Source organism: Neomonachus schauinslandi, chromosome 12 (assembly GCF_002201575.2).
Source record: "Neomonachus schauinslandi chromosome 12, ASM220157v2, whole genome shotgun sequence".
NCBI classification, from domain to species: domain Eukaryota; kingdom Metazoa; phylum Chordata; class Mammalia; order Carnivora; family Phocidae; genus Neomonachus; species Neomonachus schauinslandi.
Genome location: NC_058414.1, coordinates 48769391 through 48791657, shown reverse-complemented (window position 1 = coordinate 48791657; position 22267 = coordinate 48769391). Strand labels below are relative to the sequence as shown.

General features: G+C 40.2%; 1 protein-coding gene across 1 annotated transcript; it reads left to right on the top strand.

The window, feature by feature from the left end:
• Positions 1–11455: 11455 nt before the first annotated feature.
• Positions 11456–21892, top strand: AGR2 (anterior gradient 2, protein disulphide isomerase family member). Its single transcript, XM_021689761.2, has 7 exons — positions 11456–11595; positions 11844–11907; positions 12022–12074; positions 13441–13514; positions 15847–15910; positions 19597–19680; positions 21602–21892. Exons 1-7 carry the CDS (start codon positions 11457–11459, stop codon positions 21649–21651), a joined length of 528 nt encoding a protein of 175 aa, XP_021545436.1. The 5' UTR covers position 11456; the 3' UTR covers positions 21652–21892.
• Positions 21893–22267: the final 375 nt, after the last annotated feature.

Here is a 22267-nt window from a genome sequence, read left to right as displayed (position 1 = left end):
TACTACCAAGAATCAAGAGAATATTCAACACAGGATGAGTAGCCAATTACATTTTGAGAAAATTGTGCTTATGTTAGCACCTTAATAAAACTTCAGAAATCACAGCAGTAGTTATTAATAACAACTTAAGACATCCATTAAAATGTATGATTTCAGAAATTTTAATTGTTTTCACAGATTCTTTTGCTTTATTTCCTTTCCCCAGCTTCAGAAAGCCATTAACCTCAGTTTCCTAAACCAATCTGAGCTGCAGATGATACAAATTTTGGACATGTCACATAAAAATCTTTTGCAATCACTTTGAGGAAATGAAGATTTTCATTTAAGAGCAGTATAAAATGAGCATGAGTAGGACTAGTGAAATGAGTCAGATAAGACTAGACTTTAAGTCGTATATAAGATGTCCATGTATCCATTTGAGTTTTTTAGAAATTTCCTATCCATAGTTTGGTGCTTAAAAAACAAAAACTATCCTAATATTAATTCTAGCATTTTAAACAAAATGACCTGAATGATTCCATATGAAAACCTCCTTATAGTATATCTGCATTTCGTGCCCTGGAGACATTCAAAATCCCTTAAACTATCTTTACAGCCTCAGGAAATTGACCAAGTTCATCAAATGGCTTAACATTTACAGTAATTAATTGGTAGGAGTTCTTTTACTTAAAGATTTTCATTTGCCAATCCAATATAAAATAAGAATAATAGAAAACTGGTTTAAGTGTAATTAAGACACACTTCTAAAATTACAGCCTAAATATTCACTGAATTAGAACCCATTTTTTCCCATTTGCAGAGTCTAAAAGGCTATAAATAATGAACAAATGTGATATTTTCCTATAAGGACAGATTAGAAAAAATGCAATGTGGTGAACACCACAAAACTTAGGCTTGAAATGATGACGAGGTCTTAAAGACATCTGGAAGAAAGTAAATGTTCTCTGTTTGCTTTCAGGGCTGACTTATTGCTGAGGACTATGAGAATAAAGTTATTACAGAATGAGTCACCTGGAAAACACAGCAAATAGAAGAATGCTGAGAACACGAGTACGTGTTATTCTTTCATTGGTACTTAACTTTAAGGACAAAACATAAAAATTTGATACTGCAAAGTGTTCCAAAAAGATTAATTTGTGAAAGCAATAAGTAATTGCATTTTTTTAAAAGATTTTATTTATTTATTTGGCAGAGAGAGAGAGAGCACAAGCAGGGGGAGTGGGAGAGGGAGAAGCAGGCTTCTCACTGAGCAGGGAGCCCTGTGGGGCTTGATTCCAGGACCAGGATCATGACCTGAGCCGAAGGCAGACCCTCAACTGACTGAGCCACCCAGACTCCTCTGCATTTCTTTAAATAACCATTAGAGAAGGTTTTTTTTTTTTTTAAACTCAAAATTATCCAAACTCAGATTTTGAAACCAATTCTTCCATTTGGAGAAACAATATAACAGAATTAATTGGTATGTAAAAGACACACAAACACACTCAAGGCAAATTTAGAATCATAGATCACAAAGGATTATTTTGATCTTCCAAGAAAGATCAAATATATTCACAGTTATATATTCAATTATATGCACAAAAAATACTGAGGGTTTGGAAAGTTATTTATTACTATACTAATTGACAGATGAGAAAATTATAAGCATAATAGTACTTCTTTTTTGAGCCCACTTGTTTAATAGTAATGAGTGTTTTCTGCTGGAGGTGAAAATATTAAAATTTACAAGTTTTTTGCTTGTTAAAGAAAACTTCGCCAACTTTGAAGTATTATATCATATGATAGCGTATACCATGTGTTTTATTTACCAAGCTACTATTGATATGTAACGTTTTTGTTGTTTCCATACTATGCTGGGGTTCATTTACCACTGTCCCTTACAAAACACCTGCCATGTCAGTGCACAGACAGCCGGATAATAAGAGAGAAAACTCTAGTCGTGACCACACAACAATGTGCTTGTTCACTTTGGATAAGAAAATAATGATATAATAGTTTTTGAAGAAGGAAAGCTTGAAAAATTCCCAGAATAAATTTTCTAGAACTGAAGTCAAAGTAAATGTATCTCAGAAGGCAGGATTAGGCTTTTAAAAAGTCACTTGCCTAAGGAGGAATGACAGCTTCAGACGACATCTCTGCTTGTTCAGGGCCTCACCCTCAGAAGTGTATTTGTCATGTAACAATATTGACTCTCGGGTCAGACTCCAACTGCTAAGGACACGTCTCCTTAATGTATTTGAACTCCGTCTTTCACATATGGCTAAAGAAGTTACTAGATCCAAATTTATATATTTTTAAATTATCCCTGTTTCCAGCCTATCCAAACTTTTTTTTATTACTTTTTATGTCTTCTTCCCTATAAGGCACATCCCTACCATGATCTAAAAGGATTTCTGAATGTGGACCTTTATTCAGGTAAAACAAGAGACTCTAATGCCTATGAGACTAGGATTCCTTCCAGTTGAGTACAAGGTGTAACATTTCTGATAACCAGGAAGAAATGTTAGACTGTGCTATAAAACAAGTATAGAGAGCTAAATGCAAAATTCTAAAGCTGTGGACTCCTTGAGATGGCTAATAGACATATGAACACTTGAACAAGAGTGTTTAAGCTGGGGTATACGGGTTCCTCAAAGGAGGAACGTGTGTGAGCATTTTTCCTACAGAGAACATTGATAGATTTCATCATCTAGACCATATGAATAATTGTCCAAATCATACTACTTCTGAGAGAAAAAGGGGCTATTTTTAATTACTATACTCAGCAACAGGCCTAAAATGAGACTTTTCTGGACAAACTGGGACAATCACTGTATTCATGATCCAAGAAGATAATACACTACTCTAGCAGAGAATTTGGCTTTTCAATATTTCAACCCATGCCATTCATGAATTTTGATTTAAGGCAATTAATTTTATGCAATCAGATGTCTTCTTCAAGTGTCTGGCTACAAATCAGACAGCTCTGGAAACCATTCGAATGCTTAAAAGCCTGTGGGTACCCTTCTCCGGCCCCCCTAAACTGTCTCACTTGCATTTCATGCCTGTTGTTGACTCGAGCTTGTGGGTCCTGCTGCACTTGGATTCAGGGCATGGCACTATCCTGGATGTCCTCAGACTTTTCTGACTGCTTCTTATTGTGCTTTACAAGCACTTTTTTTTCACCTTCCTAAATGGACGAGTATTACCAAGGCTCCATGCTGAGCTGTCTGCTCTATACTTTCCCTTGAGAAACACATCCAATCGTACAACTTTAAATATAACATGTCAATGACTACTTTGCAGCCTTTGATGCGTATCATAGCCCCAGACTTTAGACCGAGGAAACTTTGTCCCTGTGAGAGGTAAATCTGCTCTTTGCCGGCCCCTGGAAGGAATGGAAATAAGACTAAAACTGATGAAGTTCCTCAGATCTTATTAGTCCTCAGATCAGGATTAAGACTTCTATGTGTGAAGCTGAAGAATAAGTTTTGAAAGTATTGGGATAACCTTCATGTGTTTGTTATTTAAGTGTTTGTAAGATATAAGAAAAGGTGATATTTTAAAGAATCTGAATATTAGTCTGTGGCTCATTAAAAATAAACTAAAATTAGAATCTTAATTTGAAAGATATATTTGACTGTTTGTGAGCAATATTTAAAAGGTTCATAGAACTGAAATTAAGATCCAGTAATTTCTATTTCTGATATTTACAAGAATTGCTAAAGTGCTTAGAAAGGTTTTCCTAATTATGTCTGCAAATCTGCCCTGTTGGGCATTTTAAAAGTTTAAGAGAATTAGATATATTGGTATTAAATTTGTAAATTGTAGTTAAAAGTATTTGGGGGAGCCCCATTAGCAAAGTTTGTTAAAGAGGTTATTGATCCACTGAATTTAAATCTATTGACTCAGAAAAATCAATTTGTGATCATTTAATTGAATCTATTGAAGTCACATAGGTTAAATTTAATCTGGTAAATTTAATCTACTGAAATTAATCCTTAAACCTGTAGATTTAGGAAAAGCTAGGCTTTAAATTTTTACCTTTAATACACTGAATAGCAATTAAATCCCACAAAGTGGGAAACAATTATTTTTATATGCAAAAGCCCCCATCAAACATCAAGATAAACTAAACCAGCAATCAACTCATCCCGTATGTCAAAACACTAATGCTATATGTCTATTTTCTGTAAGCTAGAGTTTAGGGAAAGCATATTCATTCAGCATCCTGGTCTGCAGTTAGATAAATATTTTTGAAAAGCCTCCGTTAGAGGCGAAGTCCTTGAGGACAAGAAGCTATTCTCCTTTTCCTCTACATAAAGCTCATCATTATTCCGTTTGGGGGAGGGAGGGTTAACAGTTGCTTACAGGTTTATCTCTTCCTGACATCAGAAGGCAGCTTGGTAGACAGGAAGGAATATTGGATTAATTATCAGCAATTATGGGGGCTCTCGGTCATCTCTCCACTCATCAGTTTTGTGTCGTTGGGTCAATTACGTCCACACATCTGAATTTATTTTCCTTATCCTTTAAAAGAATCATGTCTGGTGAGGTTGTTATGATAACAAATTCATTTTTCCAACAGTGTGTGTTGAAAATCTAAGCCTCATGATAGGCTATAATCAAAGAGGAATCAAAGATTCTGCTGTCAGGGAGTTCACCAACTTAATATTACATAATGGAGTTAATGGACTGAGACCTAAACGATTGTGACCCAGAGAAGCCAGTTATACATTCTGTAACGGTAACTAATATTTCTGAACCCTTACTATATGCTATGTACCATTCAAAGCACTCAGTTATTTTATATAGTCTTCCACAGATAATAGAAAGCAGGTTTTGCTATCTATCCCCACTTTACAAGTGAGATGACTAAAGTACAGAGAGTTTAAGTGATCTGCAGGGGTTATTAGAGAATGCAATAATCATAAAGCTGGATTTGAACTCAAACCACTCTGAATCTACAACTGGCCTTCTTTACCTCCGCAGGACACTTCCTCTTAAGGGTGAAATCTAAACTTATAATGACATCCAAGGATACAGGCACATAGCCTCAAAACTCCTTTCTGAACCTATTGTTTATGCGTTACCCAGATAGATCTCACTCTGGTAGACTAGTCCCATTAAATATCCAACAAATAAACAAACAAACAAAAATATCTAACAAACATATTTTGCAAATTCTTTATCATTTTCTCCAGCTGGAAATCTTGCTTTCCGCTATCACTGTAAACATTCTAGCGGATAACAATCTCTACCTTCTCTTTAAAATAACAACAGCTGATGTCTATATCAATTACTTGTCCCTTATTGCATGATATTCTCACATGGATGGTTAATTTTTAGTGAGTTTCTATCTTCATTTTTCAGTCAGATCATAAGTAACCCTAGGGCAGGGACAATGCCTTCAACTTCTTTGGGTTTTCCCATGACATGGCTTACTGCCCTAAATGACAATTTTCTGTGTATATGTCTGGCTACCTCAATGACTGACAATTTCTTATTCACCTTTATATCTGTAGTGCCTGGCATACTATTTGCTACACAAATAGTTTCAATGACTATTTGGTGAGGAAACAAAAGAATGTATGAATAAATGAAATAGTCAAGTGCCCAGTGCCTACCGGATACTCAATAATTGCTAGTTATTGTTGTAAGTCTCCAAATTCTGCTGAAAAATAGAAAATAATCTACTTTAAAATCTGCTTTAATAAACACCTCTAAAAGTATGGTGACATAAATGTATAAAACACAAACCTATAGCCTGCACTTAATTAACCTATTGTTAAGGTCGTTGGTACTATGTGTAGTTTCACTTGCCAAACATTATCTTATATATCACATTACCAAATCCTACTTGGGGAATCAAAATGTTTATTTATTGGGGCACCTGTGTGGCTCAGTCGGTTAAGCATCTCCCTTTTGATCTCAGCTCAGGTGTTGATCTCAGAGTCATGAGTTCAAGCCCCACGTCGGGCTCCACACTAGGTGTGGAGTCTATTTAAAAAAACAAAATAATTTGTTAACAGCAGATTTTTACAGTATTTGGCAAATCTGAAAGACTGATTACATGATGTCACTGTTAAAAGTAATGATGGTTGAGGGGTGGCTCTGTTGTTCAGCATCTGCCTTCGGCTCAGGTCATGATCCCAGGGTCCTGGGATTGAGCCCCACATCGGGCTCCCTGCTCTGCAGAGAGCCTGTTTCTCCCTCGCCCACTCCCCCTGCTTGTGTTCCTGCTCTCGCTATCTCTCTCTCTGTCAAATAAATAAATAAAATCTTAAAAAAAATAAGTTTTAAAAGTAATGACGTATGATAACATATAAGAAAAACTTGCTCCATCTACAAAACCCTCGTTGCTTCACACCAAGACAGCTACGTATGCCGAAGATACCACAATCATCATGATGTGTGTAAGGTATGTTCTAATAATTACTTCCTCCTTGTCATACCTTAGTCACTACAACAAATACTGGGTATTTAATGACACGAGATCAGGCACAGGAATACAGTTGAATAATTATGATACCATTATAATGAATTATAACAAACGCAAGATGTTTTTAATTACCAAGTGTACAGGCTGAGTTGTCCCCTCAAAATTCACATGTTGAAATCATAACCCCCAGCACCTCAGAATATGACCATATTTGGAGATAGGGTCTTTAGAGATGTAATTAAGGTAAAATAAGTCATTAGAACGGCCCCTAATCCAAGATAACTGGTGCCCTTAGAAGAATTTAGGACACAGGTACAGAAGGAAGGCCATGTGAATATGTAGGAAGAAGACGGCATTGAGGAGCCCAGGAGAGGCCTCAGAAGAAATCAAATTCACCAATATCTTGATCTCAGCCTTCCAATCTCCAGAACTGTGAGAAAATGAACTTCTGTTGTCTAAGCCACCCACTCTGTGGTACTTTGTTACAGCACATCTAGCAAACTAATAAAACCAGGTACTTTCTCATTTCTTAATTCATTAAAATCTCATTTAGTACTCAAAACAGTTATATACCGTTAACACTATCCCCGCTTCATAGACAAGAAAACCGAAGTTTCAGAGAAGTTAAGTGGTATCTCTGCTTGTCTGGTGAGTATGCACCAGGATGCAGGATTCAGTTTGAAATCTTGTGACCCCAAATCCTGCCCACTTTCCACTCTGAGCAGGTGATAGATTAGAGGACCCCTGGGCTTTGGTCCCAGCAATGCTCTAAAGGAGTCGTGGGGATCTTCAGTGTCATTAGCTTTTTAACATCTTTGTTTTTTCATCTGCACAGTTGAGGGGGTTGAGTTGAATATTCTACGGGCTGAATGGACTAAGGGTTTATATAAAAGCCTTTGCAGTTTTAAAGTTCAGCTCAAATCATTCTTCAAACTTTTTTTTTTTTAAGATTTATTTATCTATTTGAGAGAGACAGAGACAGTGCACGATGCGTGCAAGAAGGGGAGGGACAGAGGGAGAGAGAGAGAATCTCAAGTAGACTCCCCACTGAGTGTGGAGCCCCATGTGGGGCTCATCCCGCAACCCTGAGATCATGACCTAAGCAGAAATCAAGAGTCGGAAGCTCAGCTGACTGAGCCAACCAGTCTTCGGTCAAACTTCTAAAGAAATTACCTCTGTAAACTCATTTGGAAGTGAAAGAAAATTCACTATTTTGCCCATGGGAATTTTGGCTTTATCAAAAAATATCTATACTTGAGGGGCCCCTGGGTGGCTCAGTTGGTTAAGCGTCTGCCTTCAGCTCAGGTCATGATCCCAGGGTTCTAGGATCGAGTCCCACATGGGGCTCCCTGCTCAGCAGGGGGCCTGCTTCTTCCTCTCCCTCTGCGGCTTCCACTGCTTGTGCTCTCCTGCTCTCGTTCTGTCAAATCAATAAAATATATATATATATGTATGTATATACTTGAAAATGTTTTGAAATATTATGGTCTTAACTCATTTTAAAAAGTTATTTTTATAGGGTTTGTATCCCATTAGTTAATTTTCTATTGCTAAAGATTTACCCATTCTGAGCTTTAAGGATTGCGTATAGCTTCATGAACAAAACTCAGGATTGAAATTTTTTATAGAAAATCAGTCTTAAAATCTTTAGTGAATAATTGCCTAATCTTGAGTGAAATAAACTAGTTGTAGACCTTAGTTTCTAGGTCTGAAAAATGAGGTAAATTACTTTCTACAGGCCTTGCAGGAAAGTTTGCCGTTAAATGAGAGAATACCTGTGAATTACTTTTGAACTTTTTTGAGGGAAGTTGCTACATAAATTCAACTACAATGTAATTAATAAAAACTCATAGTATTAGGTATCTTTTTTCAATAACTTCCTCAGCTTTGAAATACTTTGTGAATACTTGATTTGTAATTTCTTCATAGCCATTGTGAATGAACATTTTGTTTGTCAGGAAGAGGAAATGTATGGTGGAAAATAATTTGTACTACAATGGAGGTCAGGTGACTGGAGGAGTTAGAATTGTGACTCATCTCTTGTGTGTTCTCAACTACATAAAAGCAATCTGCCCAAGGGGGAGGGGAAAAAATCTGCAAACCACACACTCCATCCAATCATATAAAGACAAATCAGCCTTCAGGCAAATCAAATGTCTTCATTTAAAGTTTACCTGGATTTGGCACTCTGCCCATCTTTCCAAATCTCTTAACAATATACTTTCACAAACAGTTAAAAACATGCATACTGAAAAACATATCCTTCACAATGTTATTTTTAAAAACAAGGAACTCTTCAGCCCAGGGAAGATCATTGCTGGGGAAAAGGAAAGCTCCTTTCTGAGTTTGCAACATGTAAATACAGGATTAGTGGGTGGGATTGAGGTGTGCTCTGAGCATAAATAGAGGCTCGGGCTGAGCCAGCACACTAGGAGGCTTGGACCGCACTGAGGCCGGCTGGCTCACACGGACAGGTGGGTGGGGAAATCAGGTAAGGCTCCACAGGGCACTCGCTCTGATCACTTTGTCAAGTTGCAGGAATCAACAGAGAGGGAAGTGCAAGGTAGTTCCCAAGGGTTTGGAGGGGAAATAATGGAATTTCCATCAAAGGCTTACTGGGGCCTTTGTTTGGCCGGAGCTGGTAAAGGGCTGCATTCCTGAGCTGTTTCAAGGTAAGCTCTCTCCCTCTAGAAACAAGAGGTTTAAGCGTGGGTGAGCTCTAACCGTGTTCAGGCCTGGGACAGGGCCCAGAGTCTTCTGTCACGTCACCGTGCACTTCTCACCATCAACTGCTCTGCTTCTCACCCACTGGCTAGAGCACAGGCCCACAGGCCTGGCAAATCTCTGCTCGGACTGCCCGCTAGGAGCTGCAATTCACAGTATTACTGCACATCAGAAAACACAGTTCTCTTTCTCCATCTGCTGTAAAGATACTCTTGTTACATCTTCAGTCTTGAAATTCATGGGATGGGCTCTAAGAGGAGAGATCTGGCTGCTTTCCTGAAGCATTTATGAACAGGGATCCTGAAACCTCCTGAAAGTTCATTCCCTGCTAAAGATAAGCAGACATACAGTGACCAGTAAAAAGGGGTGGTTCCATAGAGTGTGTGTGTGTGTGCACACGTGTGCATCCAAATTCTATCTCCCATGGTTAGCGTTCTGTTTTGAGGTGGTTTAGGCAGGACCCTTGCAGAGCCGAGTCCGAGTCCGCTTATTATGAAAACTTGATAGAACGAATCTCAGAAAGTGAGCCTACAGCAGTATATTTATACAGCAGGAGTGGCATTTGGCTTCAGTGAGTCATCCTGCCATAAACACATGGATTATGTCAGTAGTTCCAACGGTGAGCTGCGGAGCGATGACAAGGGGGCATGCAGCAAGAACCGTCGATGAGCCAAATAGATAAAATGCTTCACCCGGGGGTCACGATTTTTTCTGATATAAAGAGATGCTGTTGCTATAAATAAAATACAAAGTCAAATGTTTGTTGATAAATTCCAAGTAGTTATTTGCCATGATATGTTTCTGAATCAACTCATATTTTAAAGGTACAATTATGCTCACATCCAAGTTCCTGTTTTGTTTTGTTTTTTTCTCCTCTATGTTAAAAAGAAATCTTTGTACTAAGAAGGCTGGGAATTGCTGACCTAGAGTACACATTCTTATCCGAGTAGAAAATGAAGAAAGTGTATCTTTGCTTTTTGTTTATGTCTTTTTTGAGTAAGACATTTTGTGGCCACATACTATGATTTGGATAGATGATAACTGGTCGGCTGAAGCCAAGGCATCATCGGAATTGGGTAGCTTCAAACGCTTTTTTTAAAAACAGCTAACGCTTAGCAAAGATTCCCACTCAAGCTATCAGAACGTGAGAAACTCACCCCCCTTAAAAATACTAAGCATTGACAGCCCATCCTGCTTCCTTTGCAAGTTTATGGAGACCTACACCCATATTAGCGTGGTATTTGTGAAGCAATTTCAGTCTTTGTCTTTCCTGGAATCCATCTCTAATTCTACACGTGAGAGATAACCGCAGTGATTTACTAGTGCAACTCTCCTAGTTAGTGCACTCTCCCACTCACTCATCGATCTTATCTAACTGGTCTCTTTCCTGTCTACAGGCCTCTGCCTTGTAGTATTGTAACTTTCCTGAAGAATCAACTGTGAAATACTGGAAGGGAAAAAAAAAAAATTAACAAAGAGACACACACGGGTTTGGTTTCTCTGTGTCCTAAGCCCCACAGGATATTTTTGTGCCCAAAAATACATGCCCACGATCACCTACCGATAACAAGCCCATGGAGAGAGTCAGAGAATTGTTTCAGTGGAATGAACTTGCATGGACAGATTTTCGTCACCTCAGAACTAATAAATGGAATTTGAGTAAATGTTACACTAGGGAGAGAGTTAGCTGGGTATAAGTTTTCAGTTAAGTGACAAAGTTGGCAGTTTGAATTTAAATAAGAATTCGTTTTACTTAGATCTTATTCTTTAATGGCAACATCCCCATTTTAACAGAAGGCTAAAGAAGTATGTGTGTTTAGGGGAATTGTTTCAAGAAGGGAAAATGGGAGCCAGCACTGCAAACTGGCAAGATCCGGAGGACTCGGTTCTGTACCCATCTCCTGAGAAATGGAGGAGGTAACCCCTAAGGTGCCTTCCAGTAGTAAAATTTCTGAAATATAAAATTTAAATGTAAATTCCCTTAGCTGTAAGAGTATATACATTTATTTTCATAAATATATCTATATACCTATTTCTATACTGTAGGTTTCTATGGAGAGCTCCATCAGTATATTTATATCTACATGGGTCTGTATCTGTTGATAGAGACAAAAGTCAGTAGATATTCACACTAGCACTCTTAGGAAAATTCTGCACAAGGGAGTTTTTCATACCAGCTGCATGTTTTCAGTCTCAACTAAGCGTCAATTCCTTTGTATCCCAGGGTTGTGATACAGTCCGAAGGCTGTGAAGGCTGCTAATTCCCTTTTGTTTTACTGATATTTTCCTCGTTTTCCATATCAGATTTGCCATGGAGAAGATCTCGGTGTCAGCATTCTTGCTCCTTGTCGCCCTCTCTTACACTCTGGCCAAAGATATCACAGCAAAATCAGGGGCTAAGAAAGACACCAAGGACTCTGGACCCAAACTGCCCCAGACACTCTCCAGAGGTACGAGTCAGCTTTTGGTCGCCTTTCAGTGCCACTTCATTGAGAAGCTGAGGCTTGTGTGCCAAAAATATTCTTGAACGTGTTTCTTCTAAATGTATCAAAGTTTATCATTAATTCTACTTTCTTTAGAGGGTTTTGCATTCGATTAGTATCTAGTATATATTTAGCCCAGTCTTTACCATTGCTTTTCAACAGCTTTAGTCTGAAATTGCAATAGCTTTTAAATATACTGGTTCCTTTTGTTCTAGGTTGGGGTGATCAACTCATCTGGACTCAGACCTATGAAGAAGCTTTATACAAATGCAAGACAAGGTAAAGACGAGGGTCACAGAGTTCTCTTAAAGCTCCCAGGAGCACCCTCTAGTGATATGTAGCTTTACATAAAATCTTACTAATTAAAAATTACCCCATCTCTGTCTCTTACAGCAACAAGCCCTTAATGATTATTCATCACTTGGATGAATGCCCACACAGTCAAGGTAATTTATTCTTCTAAATATAATTTCCTTTATAGGCTTTTAGCTTTAGGGACAAGATTCAGGTCACTCATCTTTTTATCCTTAGCGCCTAGCACAGTTAAATAAAACAGAATATCTTATGTAATAAAACATATTTTAAAGTAAATTGAAATATTTCCATACTTTGTGTTAACCAGTGGTGCACATTCTGAAAAAAAAAAAAAACTCTAGGATCCATCCTTGACTTCTTGCTTTCTCTTGTATCTTGTATCTCCTACATCAGCAAATACCACTGCTTTACCTTCCAAATATATCCAGAAGCCAACCCCAGCTTGATGGGTGTGTAAGCTGTGCAGTCACACAAGGCCCTGGAAGTTTCCTATGCTGGATTTAAAACTCTGCTTGTTGCTGTCTTAAAAATTCGTAGTAATTTTTGAGTAAGGGGCTCCATAATTTTGTTTCCTCCTGGGCTCCATATATCATGTAGGTCCTGCCCAAATCCAGCCACTTCCTACTGACTCATTTCTACCGCCCTGATCCAAGCCAAGATCACATCTTGTCTAGACTATTTTAACAGCCACCTAACTGGTCACTGTGCACTTAGCTCTCCATACCGAACCAGAGTGAGGCTGTTAAACATAAATCAGACCCTTTCACTCATGTGCTCAAGTGGCTTCTTATCACAAGTAAACGAAATCTAAATTCCTGATCATGGCCTACAAGGCTGGACATAATCTGGCCCCTGGCTATCTTTGCGTTCTTACCATTCTGCCCTTGTTTTTTCTCTACTCCGTCTAGCCTGGCCTTTGCATTTTTCCTCCTCCCGAGACCTAAGCTCATTCCTGCCTTAGGGCTATTGCTCTTGCAGCTCCTCTGCCTAGCATGACAGACCTCCAAAATCTTCAAATAGATCATTCTCTCCTTTAATGTCACCTCCTCTGAGAGCTCTACCTTGAACATTCTAGAGCTCTTAAACTTCTTGCCTTGCTTTATTTTTCTTTAAAGTGCATATCTCCACCTGAAGTTATTAGATAATCTGCTTACTTGTTTATGGTCTGTTTCCCACATAAGCATTTGAGCTTTAGGAAGACAGCACATTACCTTTCTTTCTTCTTCTTTTTTTTTTTCATGAAGCCGGTTGTACCACATGATAATCACTCAGTAAATATGGATTGAAAAAAAAAAAGGACAAATGAATGAATGATTGAATGAGTGAATGGCAAGCAGCAAAGGTAGTCAATGGCCTGGATATTACTTCACTACTCATTTGCTAAAAAGGCAAAATTGGATATTACATTAAAAATACAGTTCAGCTTAAAATATGAGAGAGAGCAATGGTGTCAGTCAGCGAGGAGATGGATACTTACGATTCTTCTGTTTATTCTAGCTTTAAAGAAAGTGTATGCTGAAAATAAAGAAATCCAGAAATTGGCAGAGCAGTTTGTCCTCCTCAATCTAGTTGTAAGTTCACTTTTCATCATCACTGACATTTCTCCATGGCTCATTATTTGAAATGGATGATTCATTTTTCCTATGCCTGTTAGTCACACTGCACTGACTGGGGTCTGTTCCAGAGATCTCATCTCACAGATTACGGAGGAAAAAGATATTTTACTAATAATCTATCTTGCATGGCTGTGCTTTTATTTAGTAATTGACGATTTTAGGCTGTCTGAAAAATAGCCTCTGTGGTCAGGATTTTCTCAGTTGCTGTAAAAATTGGAAGGCTTTTGTCCTTGCAGATCTCTTCCTGTGCCCTTTTCCCTAAATTCCTGGTGCTCTACACCTCTTCTTAGACCTCGGCTTCTCTCTCCCTGCATCCCTTCTTAGTCCTTGGCTCCTCTCTCCCCAGGAGTGACAGTTTCCCGGGCTGTCTAAAGCAAATCAGTGCAGGGGCTTAAGCCTCCCCTCGCATGTGCATTCCACCATCAATGCCCTTCCTGATGGTCGAGCTGTCTGCAAGTTCTTTCTATTCAGCTACAAATAAGTTCCACTTTTCCTTCCAAAAGGAAACAAGCGAACAATAAACAACTCACAAAACTACTCTCCCTAGCCCTATGTCCTTTCCCTCCCTCCTTCCCCCTTTGCCCCCTTCCCTCTCTCTTTCCCTCTCTCCACTCTTCACAAGCTGACAAAGGTTGGCTTCTTCAAAGAAGAAGCGTCAGTTCTTCCTCACCTCCCTTCCACAGGCTCCTATTCCTCTTCCTACCTTTTAATACTAGTGACTTGGTGAATCTCTGCTTGACTTACTTCTCAATATTTTGTATTCTCTTTTTAATATTTTATATTCTTTTTTTTGTTAGATTTTTTTTTTATTTATTTATTTGACAGAGAGAGACACAGCGAGAGAGGGAGCACAAGCAGGGGGAGTGGGAGAGGGAGAAGCAGGCTTCCCGCCGAGCAGGGAGCCCGATGTGGGGCTCGATCCCAGGACCCTGGGATCATGACCTGAGCCGAAGGCAGTCGCTTAACCAACTGAGCCACCCAGGCGCCCCTATTTTATATTCTTTATGGATAACTTCATCTACATCTGCCTTTAATCAATGCCCATGCACTAGTAATTGCCAAATCTTACCTGAACACGCAACAATTTCCAACTTGTGTGTGCAACCGTGGCCCAGATTTTGCATTATTAGCTTAAACTCAACGTGTTCAACATTGAATTTATTGCTTGGTGCAGGATTTTCCAACAGCTCTCTGTTCTTTATTCCATGTTTCACTGAAAGTTTCATTCGAGATTGCGCTCTCCTACTCACCTCCAGCAGTCAAGAAACCCTGTGGTTCTAACTTCTAAATATTCTTGCTGTAGGTCACTTCCCTATCAAGTGAGGACCACTGTTTAATGTAAGAATTTCTCTCTTTGCCTAGTTTACTACAGTATTACTAAGTGGCTCCCTGCCTACAAAATAAATCCCAGCTAATCCCACGTGGCCATCAGGGGACTGACTCTAAAAACTACACTGGGATCATGGTACTTCAAAATCCCTCCAGTGGTTCTGATCTATTCATGAACACACGCAAACACTGGCATGGTGTGCAAGACCTCTCACGAGCCGGCCCCGGAAGCAGCTCTCTAGCATCTTCTCTCACCACTGCCTCGTGCGTCCTCTTTCAATCCTCCCAAAACACATGGTCCTCCCAGAAAGTGCCGTGCCTTTCCTCTACCTTTGTGCAATCTCTCCCCATTGCCTGGAGTAACCTTGTTTTCCATGTACCTGACTCTTATTCATTTTTTTAAGACTCCTCCCCACCCACTTCAGAGAGTCTTAGTTGACCTTGCATACAGGGTTAAATGCCCTGTTCTGGTCACCCACGGCACCTTCGCGTCCTCCTTCATAACACCGCACCAACTGGATCCTCAGTATTCATTTTCTTACCTGTGTCTCTCAACTGATGTGCATTCCTTAAAGATGAGTGCCATAAGCCTATTTGTTTCTGTAATTTCTCCAAAAATGACTTGGTTTTTTTCACTGTTCTATTTCCTCCCATCTCATCCAAGACGTCTTCCCCAAATGCCATAACTCCCTCCGTAGTCTCCCTTCTTGAACTTTTTTGCTTTTTATCATGTTCATTCAGCTCTCTACCTCAGGTTCTGTATTATGGTTGGCTCTCTTGTTTATTATTTCATGTGTGTAGCTTGCCCCTCATCTGTATTATTAACTCTCTGTGGAAGAGATGTGCCTTACAGTATCTCGAGATGCCTCCCCCAGTAATGGACAGATTTCTGTATTAACAAGTTTGACAATATCTCAAGAATAGACAAACTAAAAGCTGTCTTTTCTTTTAATCTTAGTATGAAACAACTGACAAACACCTTTCTCCTGATGGCCAATATGTCCCCAGGATCATGTTTGTTGGTAAGTAAAAATAACAATGAGATTAAGCACACTGATAATTGCCCAAGTGCCGTGATATCTCGTCTTCCGACGCCCACTCCCTCATCTGCCACTCCATCATGGCCAATGCCATTGCCACGGCCTAGCAAGGGGTAGAACATTCCTTTACATTTCTCTGCATTTCTTCATTAGAAAATTCAAGCTTCCACTTATTTCCACATTTGTTTCTCATCTACTAAAGTAAACTTATCATGTCCTGTCACAAATACATCAGAGAAGGAAGCACCCTGTTAACTATTTAAATGTATTGCCCATTTTCCTGAATACATCAGGCCAGTAAATTCTTATTTTTCATCAGGCAAACTTCCAATTTGTATGTTGGATTTTTCTTTCTGACATTTTTTGTAATTATTTGTGGGCAAGTTAGGAATATGGCTGGCAGAAAAGAAATCAGAGGAGCCATGCTCCTTCCAGCCACTGGTATTTTTCATGTGCTGTTCCCTCTGCTGGAAGGCTTTTCCTGCTTCCCCCATGCACCTGCCCATGACCTAGTCATCACTGTCATTCCCTGACCTGGCACAATCGCCATTATGTGCTCTTGTGGCACCGTGCCCCTCTCAATAGTCACTCTTTTCTCAGATACAATTTTGTATTTATTGGGTGATTGTTTAGTATCTCTTTTCCCCCATAGGGGGAAATATGCAGCTCTTTGTGGCTGGGACTGTGTTTCTTCTGACCATCATATTTTCAGTGTGACCCTGTGGTAGGCTGGCAATAAATATTCGTTAAATGATTGGACACATGAATTGAGATTGACTTTGAGCCAAGTCATACTGATTTAAGGACAATGAATAAATAAATCCATCACATGGCAGAGCTCACCTGATCAAGTGGTGCACCTGTGTGATCCATCCAAGTTCACACTAAATGCACAGAAAAGGGGAGAGGAACAAGTGAAGGATCAAAAGGAGGAAGGATGAACTCGAGCTAATTTTATAGATTCAGTTATGTTTGGATTTAGAAAATCTACAACGTTTAAATTGGGACTTTATAGGTCATCCAGTGACACTCTGTGCAGGAGTTCTTTTCATAGGATTTATTCCCGTCTAAGGGCATTTTAACGCACATTCAATTCCTTCCAAAGAACCAACTCCAGCTCAGGAGTGTAGACGCTGGCTACAGATTAGAATCACCTAGAAGATTTTAAAAAATCAAGCTGCCGGGGCCACACCTCAAAGCAATTAAATCAGAATCTTGCCGGGATGGGAGGCAGAAGGCATTTCTTGAAACTCTGGAGGTGGTTCAAGGTTTGCAGCCAGCTGCAGGGGGGCAGCTCTGTGAGCCCATGGTTGCCTGTTTCAAAAGCTTTTCTTATGTTAATTTATTACAAAGAGTAGACCCTGCGTTTGTATCCTCCGCACGTAGCAGAAGTATAATAGGTTTTAAGTCTTTGTTGAACAAATAAATGTCTGCTTTTTGTAATTAACGTCAGCGGGGCCCATTCCAACATTCTGAAATGACAGATTGTCCACTAAAGTACCAGTGGCCGACCGTGCATACAAGCCACTGGTTCTCCTGTGCCTCCTTCATCTGATTTTCAGGACGTGGACCTTAGGCCCCTTCAATCCTCCCTGACAAGGCAAGGTTTCTAGGCCTGTGTAGATCCTAGTACCTCCCCTGGCGATACACCTTATTTTCAAAATGCCTTCTTTTCTCATTAGCTGATAGCCTCAAATTAAATATAAAACACGGGAAAACAGATTTAAACCTCTAGGGATGTAGCTGTGCATAAGGGAAGACTCCTAAATCTTTATTTTTTATTTATTTTTTTTATTTTTATTTTTTTTTTTTCATTTTTCATTCTCTGTAAAGGTTTATTTTACATTGTAAGAAGGGAGGAAACGTCATGAAGTATTTAGACTATATTACAAGCTACAGATCCACATTCAATGTATCTAAAAGAGAATAAAAGAATTGCAGAAGTAACTTAATCTGACAACCCTATTGAAAAATTCTAACAGTACATGGGTTTTCCCACCTTGAGTTTCTAAAGTCACTGTGTAGCTGTTTTACGAGACTTTGAAAGTCAAGTTTTTGACAGGGCCCAGAAAAATCAGCCTTACTGCTAGTTTTAACATCATCTTTGAGCACTTATATCCATCATATCAAAACTAGCAAAAGTTTAGCTGCAACTTTTGGGGGTGGGGGAGCTGGGGCTGTCTGGGTTTCCTTTTTCATAGTGAGTCCTAGGACACTGCACGATATGGCTATCTGAGGGAGCCAGTTTTCTATTTCACTGGCCCCATGCCTCCTACAAGTTGCTGACTCACTTTATGGAGTGGAATTAAGAACCTGTCTGAATCAATAGGCATTTGTGGCAGAGAGTGCTAGTTGCCCCAACATCCATTTTCGCTTTCTTCTAAGGAAATAGAAATTTCAGCTAGGCACAGCATTAACAAAGGTCAGCCAGATCTTGGAAAGCAGCTCACAGGCTGCAGAAGAATAGCACTGGGGTAAATAAGAAACATTTATAATGTTGAACAGTGTCTGCTGCAACTTGCTGCTTTTAGCAACACCCTACAGAGGGATGGACACAACCAGAGCTAGTCAGACGTGGGGGGCGGGGGGGGGGGGGGGGGGGTGGGAAAACCCCCCCCCCCACCGCCCCCTCGGGGGAACTAGGGCAGCTGCAGGAGGGCACGCAGGGGTGCAGGGCATGGGACAGAGTCTTGGGCAGTTGCACATCTCGGTCAGGTTCCCGGCGTCTGTGATCCCTTCAACCCCTAGGCCCTGCTGCTTCCTGCCTCCTTCCTCCGGAGGAGTTCATGGCCAAGATGGACTCTTACTGCCCTGAGGCTGACCCCCGGGGATGGTTTCCGCTATATGTAATTGACAAGTAGCAAACAGACCAGAAGCTTATTAAATGTTAGAGAGAATCTGAAAACCAAAGAAATCGAAAGGCAGGTTTGCAAATGCCTGTGATGATGAGATCCTGCACGGGAAAGGAAAAATAGTTTTCCCTTTATCCTTTGAGGTTCTTGGCTGAGACCCCCCTCCCCCATAATAAAACCCAGATTAATAGGAGAAAGACAAACAAGTTCAATGACATACATACCTCCTGTATACATGGCAGAGACCCAGGAAAAGTGAGTAACTCAATCTTTATTTTTTAAATGCAGCTAGATATCAATAGAGTGAAAAATAGAGAGGGCCCTACATGCTTATTTGACCTTTGCCACTCTTATGGGTTTGCGTTCTTTTACTCATTAAAAACAACCTTGGGTTTTAAAAACTAGCATTGGATGTGGGTTTCTAATTATCTAGGTTGCTCTTGGTAACACACTGAGATTACAACATGGGCATTTCAAAAGTTTAAAATAGTTCTTTAGTAGAGAATGCCAGTGTTTTCACCAAAGCACCCAACACCCCCCTGCCGGGATGTCTTCTTCTGTCTTCAGGTTGCTATAGATAGGACAGCAGGGTTCATAACCTTTCCCACAAATAGCATTGCGCAGCTGTCAAGGGCTCCGGGCCCTGCTTTGGGGACTGGCAGCCACAGGCCCGGTTGCAGAGACGGACTAGAACTCCATGAGGCGGATCGCACGCTGTGTTCCTTTCCCTGGCCATGGACAAGTATGTGGGCTTCCTCATGCAACAGAGCTTACTTGGAAACATCGACTCCATTCTTGTTCACTTTTTCTTTGCAGACCCATCCCTGACAGTTAGAGCTGACATCACTGGAAGATACTCGAATCGTCTCTATGCTTATGAACCTTCAGATGTAGCTCTACGTAAGTGTCACCTCCTGTGAACATGTCTATTGCTGTTGCACTAAGAGTAGAGTCCATGATGAGGAGGGAGAAAGCTGGGCTCCGACACACAGAGACTCAGTTTGACACTGACTAGCCTTGTGTCCCTCAGGCAGATCATATTCACTGTGGTCTCATTCATTCATTCATTCATTCATTTATTTTAAGATTTTATTTATTTATTTGACAGAGAGAGATAGCGAGAGCAGGAACACAGGCAGGGGGAGTGGGAGAGGGAGAAGCAGGCTTCCCGCTGAGCAGAGAGCCCAATGTGGGGCTCGATCCCAGGACCCTGGGATCATGACCTGAGCTGAAGGCAGACGCTTAATGACTGAGCCACCCAGGAGCGCCATAACTTAGCTTTTTTATTTTTATTTTTATTTTTATTTATTTATTTATTTTTAAAAGATTTTATTTATTTATTTGACAGAGAGGGACACAGCGAGAGAGGGAACACCAGCAGGGGGAGGAGGAGAGGGAGAAGCAGGCCTCCCTCCGAGCAGGGAGCCCGATGCGGGGCTCGATCCCAGGACCCTGGGATCATGACCTGAGCTGAAGGCAGACGCTTAACGACTGAGCCATCCAGGCGCCCCATCACTGTGGTCTCATTTATTTAAATCTCAATGAAAGATTCTTTAGATTGGGTATCTTTTTCTCTAGAAGGATTTTATGACCATATTACCTGCTTTTCAATGTTTCCTTAGGCGCCCTCTCGTACAAAGTCCTACCACAGAATCAAGGGCAACGGTAACTGTGTTATTACACCAGTAGTAGGAATCTGCATGCCCTAAATACTTCTTCCAAATAATGAAAGCGAAATAACGTAGTTCCGTGCATTGACGTTGAGTTTAAGTTCAGTTTTAAAGATCAGTAGGAAAGATGGTTCCCAGGACTTGGCAAGATACTCACTTTCCCTGGAGTTGCCATAAAATGGAAAGGAAAAAAAAAAAGTTAAGAAACTCAGGGCAGACAAAGCACCTCAATAGGAGACTGTAGCTATAGGTGTGACATCGAATTAGTCCTTCTGGGAAGACAAATGGGATTCGTCCTAAGAACCAATCCTGCTCAATGACTAGTTCTAGAGCTGCCTGGAACTGTACTGCCCAATAGGTGAGCCATGAACTCCATGTAGCTCTTTAACGTTACATTAATTAAAAGTTAAAATTCAGGGGCGCCTGGGTGGCTCAGTCGGTTAAGCAACTGCCTTCGGCTCAGGTCATGATCCTGGAGTCCCGGGATCGAGTCCCGCATCGGGCTCCCTGCTCGGCGGGGAGCCTGCTTCTGCCTCTGACCTTCCTCCTTCTCATGCTCTCTGTCTCTCATTCTCTCTCTCTCAAATAAATTAAAAAAAAAAAAAAAAAGTTAAAATTCAATTCCTCAGGCACACTAACCACAGTTTAAGTACCCAACGCACAGGCACTGAATATTTTTGACCATCACAGAAATACCTACTGAGTGGCACTGACCTAGAACAGCATGCTGGGGAGAAGACTTGAGGCTGCATCTCGGCCGCAGCAAAGATTATCACAGTCCATTAGCGAGCGATGCCTCCAGTGGGTGCGGGAGGACCAGGGAAGTACATGCCAAGTACTGGCCATTCTCGAGATAATGGCATATTTCTTAGTACAACTTTGGATTCCTTAAAGGCATGTATCCTGCACAGGTAATATCACAGGGCTTTGTAGAAAAGACACGTGATAAATATTGGAAGAGAACTGGATTGTAGTAAAGCCATGTCACATACTTCTAGAAAAAAATGTCTCACAAAATTACCAACTATTCACCCTATCATGAAATAGCACCCCATTCAACAATGAATAAAGTACCCAAATTTAGGGGTTTACTAGAGCTATCAATATAATTTCTGGTGGCATCTTGACTGTGGCAACTTTTTCCCCATTAGTGCTCGACAACATGAAGAAAGCTCTCAAGTTGCTGAAGACTGAATTGTAGAGAAAAAACGTCTGCAAGCTTTTCCCTCTGTGTCCGGCCCTGAGACTTAGAACCAGAGGAGATGCTAGAAGACACTGGAGAATGCATGCACACTGATGGACATGCTGATTGGATTATGGTTATTGTTACAACAGCTATTTTTTTTAAATCTGGTTTCAAGTATACATGCATGAAAACAATATTGCATACTACCAGAGTAAGCCATGCTTTTTTTAAAAAAAATAAATAAATCCTTTTGGGGGTGTTCAGACTGTTATTTTTCCTCCAACTTAGTCCTTCAGAGAAAACCTATTTAGTTCATTCACCAAATAGGACTTCTGGACACACCAAATATTCAAAGAGGAGAAAAACTGACTTAACTGGAGCAATGAAGACCAAAGACAGTCCAAGTTAACACATCACTATATAGTTTCTCACTGGGTGACTAGAAGTAGACATGAGTTTAGTCAATATAAGTATCAAAAAAGAATATGTGTTTAAAAGAATATGTAGAAAGGCACCCCAAGAAGATCAGGTACCTCCTTGAAGACAACCCCTCCCCACCCAGGCCAGAAACTCCTATGTACACACTTTACTTCAAGAATTCAATTTTAGTTGGATTTTGCACAACTGAACC

What these genes read in the sequence shown, in the direction of transcription:
- AGR2 (XM_021689761.2), top strand. Translation starts at nt 11,457, where the DNA reads ATGGAGAAGATCTCGGTGTCAGCATTCTTGCTCCTTGTCGCCCTCTCT. An exon ending in TTGTCCTCCTCAATCTAGTT is followed by an intron (nt 13,515 to 15,846) that starts GTAAGTTCACTT and finishes TTTTAATCTTAG; the next exon opens with TATGAAACAACTGACAAACA. An exon ending in CCCCAGGATCATGTTTGTTG is followed by an intron (nt 15,911 to 19,596) that starts GTAAGTAAAAAT and finishes TTTTCTTTGCAG; the next exon opens with ACCCATCCCTGACAGTTAGA.